The sequence below is a fragment of the Mus caroli genome, chromosome 18 (genome assembly GCF_900094665.2).
Source record: "Mus caroli chromosome 18, CAROLI_EIJ_v1.1, whole genome shotgun sequence".
Taxonomy (NCBI): domain Eukaryota; kingdom Metazoa; phylum Chordata; class Mammalia; order Rodentia; family Muridae; genus Mus; species Mus caroli.
The window spans coordinates 36,188,566-36,204,788 of NC_034587.1; the positions used below are offsets into that span (position 1 = coordinate 36,188,566).

Genomic DNA, 16,223 nt, shown 5'->3' on the forward strand with positions numbered 1-16,223 from the left:
TCATGTCTTTATTACCCACGTACACCCCCTTATCCCATTGACAAGCCTGCATCTCTGAAGTCCCCTTCCTTGTGGGGCCTGCTTTCTAAGAAGAGCACAGGCACACCCTCTACATGCAGAATTTTGTATTGAGCATTGCTGTATTCTAAGTCCCTCTTTCTCACAATACTGCCAAAAGAGTGGGAATTTACTTGCCAGGACTCCAGAGTGAATTTACAGGACTCTTCTCCCTTATCTACACACTTACATAGTTGTGAATGGCTGTAACAAGGACTTAGGGGCTGCTTTTGCTGCAAGTAGCAACTCTTCACCTGGGCATGCAGATGCCGGAAGTTGTCCAGCGGGGAAATGTAAACATGGTAACAAGTTATCATCTCTGCTCCCACCTTGCTCCCAGCTCCCTAGCTGCTGGTTACTAGCTAGGATCAACAGGCTAATCATTTCCTGGCAGGAGCTGTGGATACCTCCCAGGCAACAGCAATTTACTTAATGCGTGAGATAATGATCGAGTAGATCACTGTTCACCCAAGGCTGTTTGTTTAACTATGTATGCTCCCTGTCTTCCGCCTCTGGCTCTTTTCTATGTCATCTGGGAGTTCATGTCAGTACCTCTGAAGGGTTGGTTTTTCTTTCCTCTGGGTATAGCCACACTGATTAAAATCCCCCTCTTTGCTTTTCTATCATCATTTTCTCTATTTTGGGGGAGGCGGTAGGGAGACTGGCAAGTGGTTGAAGCTGGCTTATTAGAACCTGCATTAGCCCTATAGCCTAGGACACTAGTAACAGTTCATATTAATTTACATGGTTGTGAATATATTTGTCCCACACATATTGATTAACTACATAACCTGGTTCAAGTAACATAGTACATTGTAGACATTAATTACATATCAAAAAGTAAAACAGTTAGCAGAGACTGAATAAATGACAGTGAATGTATTATTTGCTATATATACATGTACTGCTGTGTGCATATTTACCCAATATTCCTTAACAAGATTAAACAGCTAATAGTGGGTCTCATTTTGTTTCATTCATTTAACATTTATTGAATGCTACATGATATGCCAAGCCTACCATGGCAGAATATGTACGTCAGAAATGGCCTAGGACAATATTGCCTGTTCACGTCATTCTCCTAACTAGTGGTAAAGTTGAGTCCCCCTCCATTTGCATTGGAGTGAACTTGTGACTAACTTGCTAGCAGTCAACAAAGGTAGAAGTGTGACATCCACAGTTAGGTCACGGAAAATGATGGCTTCTCCTTGTTGGCTACATGTTCTGAGGAAATTAGGCTACAGAGAGTCACATGGAGAAGCCTCCAGTCTTTCTGAGGAGACAGATGGATCCAGCTGAGGACTCACCGCTCCAGTATCTACCACCAACGCTGATCACAGTAGGGACCCACACAATAGGCTGCATCCCTGCTTCTCTAGCCCTGAGTCTTCACATAGGTTGTCAATGTCTTATAGCATGAAAGCTTTGTGTGATCCATTAAGTAACAATAGATAATCAGAGTGCCTACCTTTAGGTACTCAAGATAAGCCTAATAAACAGATTTACTTTCATGGAATTTCCATTCCAGATTTTTTTTTCTCCTCCATAGCAAGGGAGGAATGACTGTTTCCAGGATTTAATTAGCTGTCATCTATCTGCTGTCTCTGCCTGATCTCAAGCCTGGCTTTGTAGATACAAATTATGAAATCGACCACATTCATTCATTCGATAAATACATCAATTAATTTCCCACGCAAGGACTCTTTCTGACACTTTGGAGTCTGAAACTCGTTTTCATTGTTCCCAAGGATCTAGGGCTTCCATCCTTACATCAGACAGCAAAGCTATTCCTTGGTTGATGCTCCTCTCCAGAACAGAAGCAGTCAAGTTTCAAGGTCTTTCTGGGTTTGTGGTTCCATCCTGAGTCTAGTGCTGTGTTTATAATAGCAGACCAATTGAAAACACAAAGAAGCACCTTCCCCATGTCCTCCACCCCCAAAGAAGGTGTGTTGTTAGTTAGTATAGAAATAAGTTAGCCAAGGGCAGTCTCTGTTCTCTAGGAGTTCACCATTCAGTTCTAGACACTGGGAACCAACCTACCAAATGTTCTGAGGGAGCTGTAAACCTTGACTCCTGTGATTGATCAGAGGGATGATGGTCACTCTGGAAGTTGGAGAATGATGCATAGTTTTCTACGCACATGTTAGACAGCGCATATTATCTGTTCTTAAATACTAGTCGCTGTTCTAGTGGATAGGATTGCAACACCCCACCAGAGAACTGCGGAGGCACGTGCCCTCGTGGAGCTGGGCAGCAGCGAAGAGTAGCAGACATTGGACAGAATTGTGTAAAAACGGTGTTAAGAATCCAGTAGGAAAGGCTGAATTCTTGCTAAGGACGTTAGAACCTTCTGTAGGTTGCGGCCGTGGGCGGGTTTTGAGCAGGAGTGGCCACTAGTGGGACGGACAGTAGGGGGCGAGAGGACTGCAGGAAAGGGGAGTTGGGGATTTCAAAGAAGCAAATACGTTCTGCTTGACTGGAAGCAAGGGATTGCGAGCTCCGAGCGCTCAGAGTTCTTCTGGGCAAGGGGCTGTAATTTGAGTGCAAGCTCGAAGGCTCAGAGGTGTCCGGTGGGCAGCGGCGAAAGGCAGTTCTCATTCTGGATTTTTTCTGCTCCGCACACCTAGGCTCTTCGGTTCCCTAGATCAGCAGACGTCTCATTTCAGGCTCGGATTAGAGTCACACGAGGCGGGCCGGGTTCACGGTGGCAGGGGGGGCGCACCCACTACAGAATGCAGCACCAGGATCTCCTAGCTCTGCAACCTTCGCAGAGCAGGAGGGGGCGGGGCTTGCTCTGCGGACCCAGGGGGTGGCACGGACTCCGCCCCTCTCCCCAGGCTCCGCCTTCAGAAATATCTGATTGGATTAGAGCCGCGGAAGGGCAGGGCGTCCCCTGGCGGCCCCGTGGGTCGGGCCGAGGCAAGCTTATTGATTGGCCCTGCAGGGGATTAGGTCATCGCTAGCAGGTTCGGGCGGCCCGGACGCCGGAGGGGCGGCTGAGGCTTCTGTGAGAGGGCGCTCGAGGCTGCTTGAGGCTGCTGAGGAGCAAGCCCGCAGAGGAGGCGGGGAGGCGGTGGCCGGGCTCGTTCGCTTCCAGGCTCCGCCAAGGGTCCGCCGCCGCGCTTTCTGCTGGTGTGCAGTTCGGTGGCTCTCCGCAGGAGCAGCCGCCGTCCGTCCGGGTCCCCGTTGCGGTCCTGAGTCTCCTGGTCCCGCTGACCCCGCGCGCGGGGTAGCCGGCGCCACCCACACCTGTGGATCGGCCGTCGTCGCGGGTGTCCGCCGACCAGCGTGCGAGGCGCGTCCCCTCAGCCCGGCTGGCTCCGCGGGCAGAAATGGGGCTCCCGGCGCTCGAGTTCAGCGACTGCTGCCTCGACAGCCCTCACTTCCGAGAGACGCTCAAGTCACACGAAGCGGAGCTGGACAAGACCAACAAATTCATCAAGGAGCTCATCAAGGACGGGAAGTCGCTCATCAGCGCGCTCAAGAGTGAGTGTCCGGAGCAGCGCAGGAGGGCACCCGGCGGCGGCGCTCAGCTCCGGGTCGCCCGCGCGCTACCGGCTTTCATCCCTTCCCGGGGCGCAGAGTGACCGGTGTCTATGCTCCTGCGAGGCAAGAAGGATACGTAAAAAGAGCGAGTCAGTTGCCTCGGAGGAATCTGGTCGCCCAGCCCTCGTAATTCGGGGACGGCCGGAAGGTGGCCATCAGGGTGGTACTCTGGATTGGGTGGGTGTGTGCGACACAGGTGTTTCTGGAGTGAGCCTGCCGCAGCCTGTTGGGGAAAACCACTTCCACGCTTCCCATGGCTTGGTATCCTTAGGGGGCGAGTTGCTCACCTCGGTGCCCAGCCTTGGGAATGGAGCGTGCGGAGGGGGCGCTGCCCATCCCCGGGAAGAGGAGGGTGGTGACTGCTTCGAGCCCTGCAGGAGCCCTGCACGCAGCTCTCGCCTAGTCCAGACTACCGGGTTCTCTGCGTTGGGGTGATTGGTTAGCTGCATTCCTGGGAGCACTGACATTAATCCCTAGACATAGATCAGCGCGGTGTACGTGTGCAGGTTTTGATTCTTGTGCTTAGCAGAAGGTGACAGGGGTGGGAGTATAGGACCAGAGTGTTCCTTTACTCTAAACTGTAGGCGAAGGTTTAAAAATAGACCGAACACATCCGTCTTTCTCCTTCTCCCGCTCCCTTGCTCCATACCCGTCCTCTCCCTCACTATCTTTTAAAATTCAGAAGGCTGAGAGGGAATCCTCAGCCCTTGCTCAGAAAAAGAGAAGTTTTAAGCTCATTTAAAAGGTTCCCTGAGCTTCTGTGGAGCCATTTTTTGCTGCCCTGCCCCCTTCTCGGTACAAGGTGTATGTGTGTGTTAAAATGTGCATGCCCTCTAACTTTTGAAGAGGAAGCCCAGAGTTTTTCCTTGGGCCAAATCAGAACATTCTAGGCTTGGGCACCTTGCAGGGCAAGAAGGGTACCTTTTTTCATTGGGTTCATTTAAAAATAGTTCAAGCGATTTTTTTTTCTTCATTTTGATAACTCAGGAAGGGAAGGCAGATAGTGGAATTGTCTTTGACTCTTTACTCTTCCTGTCTCTGTGATGGGTTTCCTAATAGATGGTATCATTCAGCTAAGAATGGTTGCTTCAACAGAGTAGGATTCTAGCTGTTTGAATGGTCTGCAGGCTTCATTAGAGAAAGTCCTAAGTGCCAAGATGTCGTTTAGTAAGCCTGTTGCTTTTAAAACTGAAGAGTGAAGGGATGGAATGTCAGGGCAGCAAGTGCCAGTCTTTCCTGGGTGAAATAAAAGCTCAGGACAGCTATCAGAAGGCTTTCCAGGGCCAAAGACCAGGGCCTGCCTTGTTTCAGGGGACAAGTTACCTCTAGTTTGAGGAAAGTTTGGAACCCACATAGAAGCTGGGTCTGGAAATTTTGGTTGACCCTTATGCTTGCTTGATTGGTTTCTTCTCTCTCTTCTTCTTCTCCTTCTGCTTCCCCTTCCTCTCTCCTTTCCCTCTCCCACTCCTTTCCCCTCTCTCCACCTCCTCTTCTTTTCATTGAAACAGGGTTTCCCTATACTTGCCTGGAGCAGTGCCCTTCCTGCCTCAGCCTTCCAAGAGTGCAATGATTGAAGGCATGTACCATACGGGCATGGCTGACCCCAGGCTAGCCTTAATTGATCTTCTGTCTCACTCAGCAAACATATGAAGTGCCTGCACTTCCTGGGCATTGCACTAGATGCTAGGATGTAGCAATGACATTTGGCTGCCCCTGTGGGTGTGGAGGCACAGTACTCTGTGGCAGCCATGGCTTTATTTGTGTGTTAACCTCACACTTGGGGAATCACTAGCCCAGAGTCCCATAGCTTCATCCACTGGCCTGGGGTTGTGGATTTTGCGTGGTCCCTTTGTGCCCAGAATGGAGCCTTATAGGACCAAACCTACTAGAATTTGGACTTGCATTTTTGTATCTGAGCATTGACTCTGAGGAAGGCATTTTGGGTGACTGGCAATTTGCCTTCCACTATTTTTGAGGAGCATGAATTCTTTAGATAGGAAGACTCATTGCAGTATTGGGGTTCAAAGGTTAACCAGACAGGTGGGTCAGCTCTGAGACTCTGTGGAAAGACTGATAGTGGCATAAATATGCCTGTCTTTCCACTTTATGACCTACTACCCCCAACCCCCACTACTTGTAACTACTGCTTTAACAGAACATGTGATTGACGTGACTTCTTAACACTCAGTGTTTGTATTGTGTTATTGTGAGGTGCTTGCTTCATTGTGCATCATATTAATTCCTCTATGATAATTTTCTTCAGTCAGACCATCTTGATCATTACTGTTAATGAAAAGCCAGTGATTGTCCACTATAGCTTACAAATAAATACATAGCTATATAGGAGAATATGTAGGTAGCATTTCTTTTGTGTTGTAGCTAGTACTTTTACAGGTCTCTGGGTTCAGATTTCCTTTATCTGTGAGTCAGAGGTGATAAAAAGGGCCTTCAGCAGTTGGCAGAGTTTAGCTACATCATTTTAATATTTCTTCTACTTTGTGAATGATGATGCCAAACAGCCCAGGAGTCAGTAACCTGCTCAAGGTGGCATCAAGGTATTCAAATACAAGTTGGCAAATTTCAAAGACATTGCACTTAACCTGAAGCAACACTGTCATCTGGGTTAGCCTAAACCCTAGCTTCTCTTGTGTTTTTCTCTTGAATATGCCAACATTTCCATAAAATGACTTCATAAAAACAAACCTCTTAAACTCTATATGGCTTCTCCATCCTTGGTATGGGCACAGAGCATAAGCAACAAAATATTTTGGGACACACCTTAAAAAGTGAGAGTTCTTATTGCTTCAGTCATTGCTGATGGTGATTTGTTCTGACATTTTCTGCGTGGTACTCAGTCACCCAGGGCCCCCTTCTTCTCGCTGGCTGATCATTCTCTCAGCCAAGATGATTTTGTGTGTTTAGGTCTCGTCTTGTCTTTCATTCTGTAGAAGTGATAGAGGATGAGTGAGCTTTGGAGTTTCTTGGGTTCAAATCTAGACCCCAATGACTCTGGGCACCTTACTAAGCCTGAGCTCCCCCTCTGTAAAGTGGAAATAGTCACCCAGATCTCTCAGAGGCTGAAAGACAAAGTGAATGTTAAAACAATCAAACCAAACCCAGCCCAAGCCTCCACCACCACCACTTGGAGACCCTTGGTACCTCTTGGTTCATGTTCAGCAATACTCTAGTATGCCAGCATTCAAGGTTCTCAGGACTTGGTGCCCCTGAAAAAGAAAAGGAGCAGAGGTACGTGTGGTCAGACCTTGGGAACTCCAGCAGTTGTGTGTGTTAGCCACCGATGGGCACACTGTAGGATTCTGGTAATAGTGCTTGTATCAAGTCATGGTTATGCAAAACAAAGTGCCAGAGGTTGAAAGGGACAAAATATGTAAGCCTCCCAGTGTCTCTTCTGTTCCTATTAACTTATTGTTAGGTGAGGTTTTCCCTTCAGAGGAAGAGGCTGTCTGCCTCTCTGTCTACATAACAGGCTTGCAGAATGCATTGGCCTTTCTGTGTGACTCTTTTGTGGACTTGATGTCAAGTGTGGTTTCACAGACATGAAAAGCTGTTAGTCAGAAGGGTTTGGGCTTTGGGGAACCATGCCTCTTTACACATTGACAGTCGATTTCTAGATTTGTTTCTGGGGAATATCCCTCTGAATTTGACTTCTGCTTTCTGAAATAGAGAATCCTTATTCTGACAGAGTAAGTGGGTGGGACAGAAATGTGAGTCTTAAAAGATAGTGGTACTACTGAGATGTAAGTCACAGTGTCTTCTGTAGATTATTCATCCAAAGCATCTGATTCAGTGGTTTAGTATATTCACGGATCCATCATCACCAGTCATCTCCAAAGAACGTGCTTTCACCACTAGTCAGCTTTATTTCCTCCCGACCTCTGCAGCCCTGGCCAACCACTGAGTCTTCTACCTCCATAGATTGGCTAGTCTGGACATTAGAGGTACAACTGCAGCCATCCAGGTGGCAGCAATCACTTTTAGGCACCTAGTTCATGACTGAATTTCAGATGGGAGATGCTGAGTCAACAAGACATTCATTCTTTACAAGGAGAGGCGAGGGTACATTGTTTATCTCCAAGGACTTGGAAAATGTGTTCTAGTGTTTTCAGTCTATGGGAGGGGCCTGGATATGGAGTCTACCTCGTTTGATGGATGCAGAGTTAATAACAAAGGCAAAACTAAGAATCCAGCCCCTCCAGTCAAGTTAGGTTGGGTATGTGATAGTGAATGAAGCCCTACTACAGGTTGCTCTTCCTCAGAGTGTTATACTTTTACTAAGTGAAGCAAATGCTTTTATGTTATATTAGCTGATCCCGGACTTTTTAATGGGGACGTTTGAGGACAATGTGCCTTTTTCATTGCATTCTCAGATGGTACTGTCTCCGTTCTTTCTCTCCCATCATATTGTCAAGGTCATTTTAGACAGCTAAATAGCACAATAGCACATTTCATTTTATTGAGCATTTAGTAAGTGCCAGTTCCTATGTCAGGGGCCAAATATTGTGCCATGTTACCATTCTGCAAGATGAATGTAGTTGTCCCTCCGTATCTACAGGGGAGGTTGGTTCAAAGACCCATCTTGGATACCCAGATCCTGAGGTGCTTTTATTATTGACAAGTCACTTATACACATCCTCCTGAATACTTTAGGCAGCTCTAGATTGCTGCTAATACATGCCATAACGTAAATGCTAGGCACATAATTGTTACATACTGCATTGTTTATTCAGTAATGACAGAAAAATGTTTGCACGTGTTGAGCACAGACACAGCTCCCCAGCCACCCCCCTTCTGGCAAATATTTTCCATATTTGTTGGTGGAAACCTAAGACCCAGATCTGTAGGTAGGGTGAGAGCACTGTCCTCCTGCTTCTGCATTTCTGGGATAACTTGTCAAAATTCACAGGGATAGGAAATTATGTAAGCATGCTTTGAGCCTGGCGGTGATCTGCTGGTCCTCTTCCGAGCATTACCCTGTGGTTCTCTCAATAAAAGCACTGGTAGTGAAGACGCAGACTTTTCATAGATCCTAGAAGAGAAAAGGTGCAGCAGGTACCAGGTCAACTGAGAAGTGACTAATGCTTTATAGATTTCCAGCCAAGAGTAGCCAAGGCTAGCTAATATTCTGTGTTGTACTCAGATTTTCTTGCCCTCGTAGACTGAAAGAGCCTTGAAGGCTAGAAGGGTAGATTAGGGGGGTGGTTTTGTTTTTGTTTTTGTTTTCTTCTGTCTTTGTAAAGCATCACTTTCTTTTTGGGAACTACCAAGTGATTATCAGTGATTCATTTTTAATTGAGTAATAGAGCCTTGAATAAGGAGGCCAAAAACTTGTTCTTGGTCTGAACTTCTAAAGTGAACAATTCGTTGTCTTTATTCATTAAAACAACAGTAAAATAATTACCAAATGTGTGTACTTTACAACTTGTTCACCTTTGTAGTTTTTTAGAATTTAATACAGTTTTCTTCCACAGTGAGTAGGAGCCGTGTGTGTGTGTGTGTGTGTTTGTGTGTGAGCACTCACACGCTGCGTGTGGGGTATGCACATGTGTGAGCTGTTGTGTGTACACCTGTGTACATATGTGATGCACATCAGGTATTCTGTTCTATCACCTCTGACTTATTCAGGGTCTTTCACTGAACCCAGAGCTCAAATATTGGGTAGGCTTGCTTACTAATCCCAGACCTTTTTGTCTCTTCTCTTTAGAACTCGAGGTTATAGGTTCAAATGTGGCCACCCTGGCTTTTTTGTGTGGGTTCTGGGGATCTAAATTCAGGTCTTCATGATTGTATAGCAAGAGCTCTTTCCTGGATGAATCCACTCCCTTTGCCCTAAGAACGAGTTGTTCTTGAATGGCGTAAGCTCTCAGGTGATGTCCAATGCCAGTTCCAGGTGCTTAGCAGTAATTATGTTAGTCATGAGAAACCTTAATGGAACAAGCAAATATGGAGCCAGGTAGCAAAAAGTTGTTTCCCATTCTTTTGTGAAGAAAAGGGGAAAAATGACTTTCCTAATTATTTGAAAGTAGTGGTAATTTGCAATACTGACATTTGGAGTATTACTCATACAAATATAAACAACAGCTAATTAAATTCAAACAAGATTTTTTTTTTGTTTTTATATAACCCTGGCTCTAAAAACATCTCTGCATCTCTGCATGTTTCTCTATTCAAAGTTGTACTGAATAAATTGCATTTAATCGCTAGTCTCCAAGCCACTCCCTGTGGCTTAGAACCATCTTCTCATTGCTAAATAAGGACTAGACTCTGCTCTGTAGATTGGCTTGAGGTTTAGGACACATTTGAGTAGAATATATACAAGGTTTCCATTATAGCTTAGAGTGTCTGTTACTTCTGGTTTCTCCCTCCTCCTCCTCTCTTTCAAGTCTTTCAAAGTCCTGATGCATCTATTACTGCTGATTAACTGATATTGATTTTATTTTATCTTATTGGCACTGGAGGTTGAAGCTAAGGCCTTGCACAGGAGAGCACACACTCCACACCCCTGGTCCTTGGCAGACTATTATTAATGTGAGTTTCTTGGTGGTGAACAGTTGATTGACAGTGACTGTACAGTGGCTTGTACCCATTGTACTGTCGTTATGGTTCCACTGTCTTAAAAGCCCTCTATGGTCTGTCGCACACCCTTTTCTTCATCTGCTGCCCGCTGCAGATCTTTTTCATTGTCTTCCTGTTTGCCCTCTTTCACACTGTCGGGTAGCTAGAACCAGTGTGTAGCCCTTTCCCATTGCCTTGTGTCACTTAGCAGTGTGCATTTACGTAGTACCCATGTCTACTATTGGGTTTCATTGCCAAGTACCAAAATGTGTTTCTTCTTTGACCTGTGGAAGGATGTCTTGATTGCTTTCAAGTCTGGACAATTATGAGTGAAGCCAACAGTTATTTTGTGCATAGACAAGAGGCTTCAGATCTTTTGGGTAAAGACTAGGAATATGATTGTTGGATCACATGGTAAGAGCATGCATTGTTTTTTAAGAAATAACCAAACTGTTTTCCAAGATGGCTGTACCATTTTGCATTCCCTCCAGCAGACAGACAGACAGACAGACAGACAGACAGGTGGGGGGATCCTGTTGCTCTGTATGTGACGGTGTCAGTGTTTGGCATTTTGACCATCTAATAGATGGCAGAATTCACACTCGCCCCCACCCCAACTCTCCCCTTCAGTTTTCCGATGACATATGCTATTAACTATTTTTTCACATGCTTATGTACCATTTGTGTATCCTCTATGGTGGGATGTCTGTTCAGCTTTTTTTTGCTCATTTTTCAAAACAGTCTTATTTTTATGGTAAGATATACCCAGCACAGAATTTACTACTTTAAGAGCTTTTAAATAATTCTATCCACTTCAGTGGCATTGAGTACATTCACGGTGTTATGTAATTGACCATGCTCTCTAGTTTTACAGCTCTTGCTGCATCCCAATGTGAAATTATATCTGTAAAATAATGACTCCTACCCCTGTCCCACCCTAGACCCTGACGAGATTCTTTTATTTGTTCTAGGCATCTCTAGTATCAAACAGAAGTTATCATTGGTGTGTGGATTATTCTACGTAGCATGATATTTTCAGGGTCCACTTATGTTATGTCAGATACTGGAGTTTGATTTATTTTTATGGCTGAGTGTCTTATTGTTAAATTTTAATTACTAGCAACGACTACAGTGAGGCACTGCTCTTTCTCCCGAGAAATCATGGAAATGATTTTTCCTCTCCTCTTTTTCCTTTCCCTACAGAATGACCACGATCACTTACATTTGACATGCCAATTTCTCAAGTGTCTCCCAAGAACATTCCCTCATGTGTCCTTTCAGAGTAGCCATTTGTTTCAGGTCAGCGTGCTTTGGGGGAGTAGGTGCTCCCCCTCCACTGTTAATAATTTGGCTGCATGTGCCCTTCATTCTCAAGCCACTCACAGCAGCTAATCCCCCTCCCTGTCTTTAGAGTTGTCTTTTTTTTTTTTTTCCCCTGGGAACTGGAGCTGCGTAGAGTCATATAGGATGTGATCTTTTATATCCAGGCTCTTTCACTTAGAATGTTGATGTGAGGCTCATCTGTGCTTTGGCTTTTATTAGTAGTTTGTTCCTTTTTATTGCTGGGGAGGCTTCTGTTTTGTAAACTTCAAGTTGAGTTTCAGCTGTTAGCTTTGGTGAATGATGCTGCTCAGAGTGTTGACGTGCCTGCCTTTGCATGACTGTGTTTTCACTTCCAGCTTCGTGTCTTACCTAGGAGTGGAATTGCTGAGCTATATGGGAAACTTAAGTAAAATTTTGATTTAGACCCAGGCTTGAAGGAAACTTAGGTTTAACTTTTAAAAGCTCAACAAACCATTTTCCAGGGCAGAAGCACCATATATTACAGGGCCCCAGTGTATGAGCCTCACCAACACCTAGATCCTCTTTTTGATTGTAGCACACTACTGGGGTCATGTATTTCCTTTGGCTCTAATCTCACTGATGACTGATGGTGTTGAGCATCTGTCCTGAATGTATTGGCTACTGGTTCACTTACTTGCCGAGATGTGTATTCACATACACAGCCTCTGCTTTGTCCCTTACAACTTTTGACAATGAAGTGAACGGTACTCAGTTCGTTTTGTCCATTTGTTTCTTTTGGGGTCTTCTTTGCTACCATTTGCATAGTCTGTCGTGTATTTCAGGACCTGAAGAGATTGGTTTTAGGGGGACAGTGGTTCGTTCAGCTGTCCTACCTAAGCCCGACAATGTCTCTCATAGTGGGTCTTACAGGTAGGCATTCTAGTCTCTAGACAGTGACCAAAACCTCCAGCACTGACAAAGTTTGGAGGATAGTAGGAGAAAACAACCTCTGAAGGTAACTGTATTATCTTGTCAAGGCCCTGGCCTATCGAAAAGTTAGCCTAGGAGGGGAGTGCCATTATAAACCTAATTGTCAAAGTGATTATTTTAGATTTACTCCAGTGAAATGTGGCTTTGCTTTTAATTTCACAAATTACAACTCAGTATATTTCAATTGAGACCTTTTTTTCTAATAAAGAAAGATTTCATGCACAAACTGAGAGCTTATGCTTTGTCCTTGCCATGCACTTTAAAGCCAGGGACTATGATATGGATTTTGTGGTGAAGTGGCAGGTGCAGAAGCCTAGGGGAAGATGGCATCTGTGAGACGGGAGCACAGTGGTGGGAAATGGACCTGGAGTCTAGAACCCAGGTCATAGGACTCTTGAGTGTTTGAAAGGACTTTGGTCTGTCTCATCCTCTCTGTGATGGATGGCCATGGGATGTTGTTATACAATCCAGTTTGTACTTTAAAAAGATCATGGGGATCTGGTATTGTGGTGAATCCCTTTAATCTAAACACTTAAAAGGTAGAGGCAGGCAGGAGGATAAGTTTGAAATCATTTTTAGCTGCATAGGGAATTCAAGGTCAGCAGGGTTATGTGAGACAAGATAGTGGGACCATCTGGAACTAGGAGCCAATTAGGAGGCTGTTGGCCTCTTAATTAGAAATAAGAGCTATGACACCTTGGACCAGGATGGTAACACCAGAGGCTGGGTGCTTTATAAGTAGAGCTGGCATAATTTGATGTTTAGTTGAATATGGACTATCAGAGAAAAGAGAGAAATCAGGAATGATTCGAGATGTTTGACCTGAGCTATTATGTGAATGCTGCTACTGTGTTCTGAAGTACAGAGAATTTGAGGAAGATTAGATTTGCAGAGAAAATTTGCAGTGTGTATGGATGGCGTAGTTCAAAGGCAAATTGAAATGATGCTGACATACATAATTCACAAGTATGCACACATACCAGAGAAGTATACAGAGAGTAGGCTTTCCCTCCCTCCCCTCCACTCTCCCCACATCCTTCTCTTTGTCCTTCCCCCTTCTCTTTTTCATTCTCGTTGTTCTCAGTTCTGGAGATCAAACTCAGTGTTCCACACGAGGGACTAGGTGCCCTCTGTCTGCGTTCCTCCCACAGGCCAGGACTTTCTTCTCCTTCACTTTGGGATGCTCTTTTCCTTATCCATTCTCTCTGCATTATGTTTTAAAAATGGGATTTTAGCTACATAAATTTTTGTTTTACTTTCCCCATGACTCCCCTATGGTACCTTTTCTAGGTCAGTCCATGTATACCCTGCATTCCTTTTGATTACCTCAGAGGGTTGGATTATTGGATTATCTCAGTTTCTCAGTTAGAGAAAGGGCTGCGGTGACCATTCCCATGTCTGCCTTTGTGTGTGGGTCCCAACATTTGAAATACTTTGGGTCTGCCTCAGAGTCCATTATAGCCACTAAGTATTTTGCTTCCTTGTAGCTGATTGGTTTGGTGAGTGTGTGCTAGATTATGTTTTTGAAGCTTAACTTTTTAGTTTAATAGGAAGGAAGCATTTGGAATAGGCTGCCTTTTGAGGTGTGGATGTTGATTCTGAAAGAATGAAGTGCCCAGTAAGTGTTATGGTAGGGCAAGAAGTGCAGGCTTCCGTACTAGTTTTGGGCCTGTCTAATATCTTTTCTGGACTGCAGATTCTTACAAGTACAATGGGAGATGAACCATACGTTGCCCATATTGAAGCGACTCTTCCAAACTCAAACTGTGGGGCCTGGCGGGAAGAGCATGTTTGTTAGGATGAGAGCAAACAACGTAAGTAGCTAGAGGGATTTTTTATAAATTGGTGTCACTGGGGTTTCCACATTTTGTAGAAACCCAGCGTAGAGGAAGAGAGGAAATAGTGAGGAAACGAGCTTGGCAGTGGGGCCAGAAGCTGTCACAGCGTGTTTATGTCTGGCTCATTTCACCTTGGTTGGAAGGCACAGAATGCTTCGGAGGGTGCGTTTGGAAGCTCGGCAGTTGCCTGCTATACTTAGAAAGAGGAGATTCCTGGGGTCGGGATGGGTGTTCATGTGCATGTGTGTGTGTTTTCTTTGCCAGATGGACAAAGGTTTGGGGCTTGAGAATTCTGGGTCAAGGCTTATTAGCCAGCTTCTCAGGGCCAACTCAGTAGCTGTGCTTTGACTCCTGCTGCTGCCACACAGGAGAAGCCAAAATAAACTCTGTTTTGTATGGTTTGTAAAGATACCACAGGTAGGTTTGAAAGCTCATTTGATCTCCCTATCATATTAACGTTTACTGCAGGCTCACTGGAACACTTTGAAAATATGAACTGGCATATCTCGAGTGGCTTCAGCAAGATTTCCGGGCAGCCGAGTTGAACTTTGGCTGCTTCTGTGCCAAGGTCACTGTTGAGCAGACAGGACCAGCACTGCAACAGTTCTGATTGCTTATCTCGTCCTTAGCTTGCGGATCAGCTGTGGGCAAAGGCAAAGATGCAACTACAGTGGCATATTTACTTTTTCCACATCTGTTTCTTTATCATTAAATAGTTAATATCTACAAATGGCACACAGTTCAAAAGCCCCAAAAAAAGACTGTGAGTTTTCCTCCATCCCCTGTGTCTTGATCCCACATTCTATGGAAAGCAACATTTTGCCATCTGAGTTATTTTTTTTAAGTGAAATATATGAATGTGTCAGCAAGTGTATGTGTGTATTCATTGGCACACTTATATACACTTAAGCAATACACTTATGCACATGTATTGTCATACACCTAATTGTGATTTATTTTCATGTTCTGCACTTGTGCATGGATGAAGTACTGCTTTTTTAAAAAAAATCTCCCTATTAAACAATTAAATGATTTCCAGTCTTTGGGCTTGTGGCATGACTTAGTTTGTTTTGTAGGGTGCTTGCCTAGCATGTATGAAGCTCTGAGTGTAAGCCTCAGGAATAAAACTGAATATCATGGCATTTGTCTATGATCACAGCATTGGGCGGGTACAGGTCGGATGACCAGAATTCAAAGTTATTCTTAGCTACATAAAGAGTTCCAAGCTGGCTGGCTGGCCCTTAGATTTCCTGAGACTTTATTTATATCTATCTCAGTATATGTACACAGGGATATGTATATAAACATATATGTATACAATATGCATGCATATAAACAGGTATATGTATACACATGTATATAAACATGCTCATACAACATATACAGATGCCATATAAACATGTGTACACACATGTATTTAAACATGTATATGCACTTAATACATGCATTTATAAACATACATATATGTACACATATATGCTTTGATGTACATACCTCTGGCATGGGACACAGAAATGATCATAGCTGTAGGATGAATTTCTACTCCAGATCTGCTCAGCTAAAAGTGGTGTGTGTGTGTGTGTGTGTTTGTGTATATATATATATATATATATATATATATATACATATATGTATATTTTTACTGTGATATTCTCTGGAAAATTGTCTAAAAATGTTTGGAGTGAGCTGAATTTCCTTAGCCATGACTTTTAGAGTAGGAAATCAGGTTATTTTTTCTATTTAGAATAACTTCTATAATATAAAACTTGGAATATTCTTCTGACTTTTATGTTTTGTTCATCTTAGGATTCTTAGGATTAAAAGCTATAGTGAGCATTATTCCCTAGAATGTGGCACAGCTGTATCTTAGCTTTACCCAAACACAAGGCTTACTCTTATGTTCTAGTGTGGTATTGTTGTGTTTCATCTGGAATA

At 44.3% G+C, this 16,223-nt stretch overlaps 1 protein-coding gene across 7 annotated transcripts in view; it reads left to right on the forward strand.

Moving 5' to 3' along the window:
- Positions 1–3,049: 3,049 nt before the first annotated feature.
- Arhgap26 (Rho GTPase activating protein 26) overlaps positions 3,050–16,223 on the forward strand; it is a 388,578-nt gene continuing 375,404 nt past the window's right edge. For 3 of the 7 annotated variants that reach the window (XM_021150730.2, XM_021150729.2, XM_029471860.1), the window contains exon 1: positions 3,390–3,543. In XM_021150730.2, coding sequence (XP_021006389.1) covers positions 3,390–3,543 — 154 coding nt within the window. Of the gene's footprint in view, positions 3,544–16,223 lie in introns of all 7 variants that reach the window. The other 4 variants (XM_021150728.2, XM_029471861.1, XM_029471859.1 and 1 more) reach the window with 3 other exon arrangements.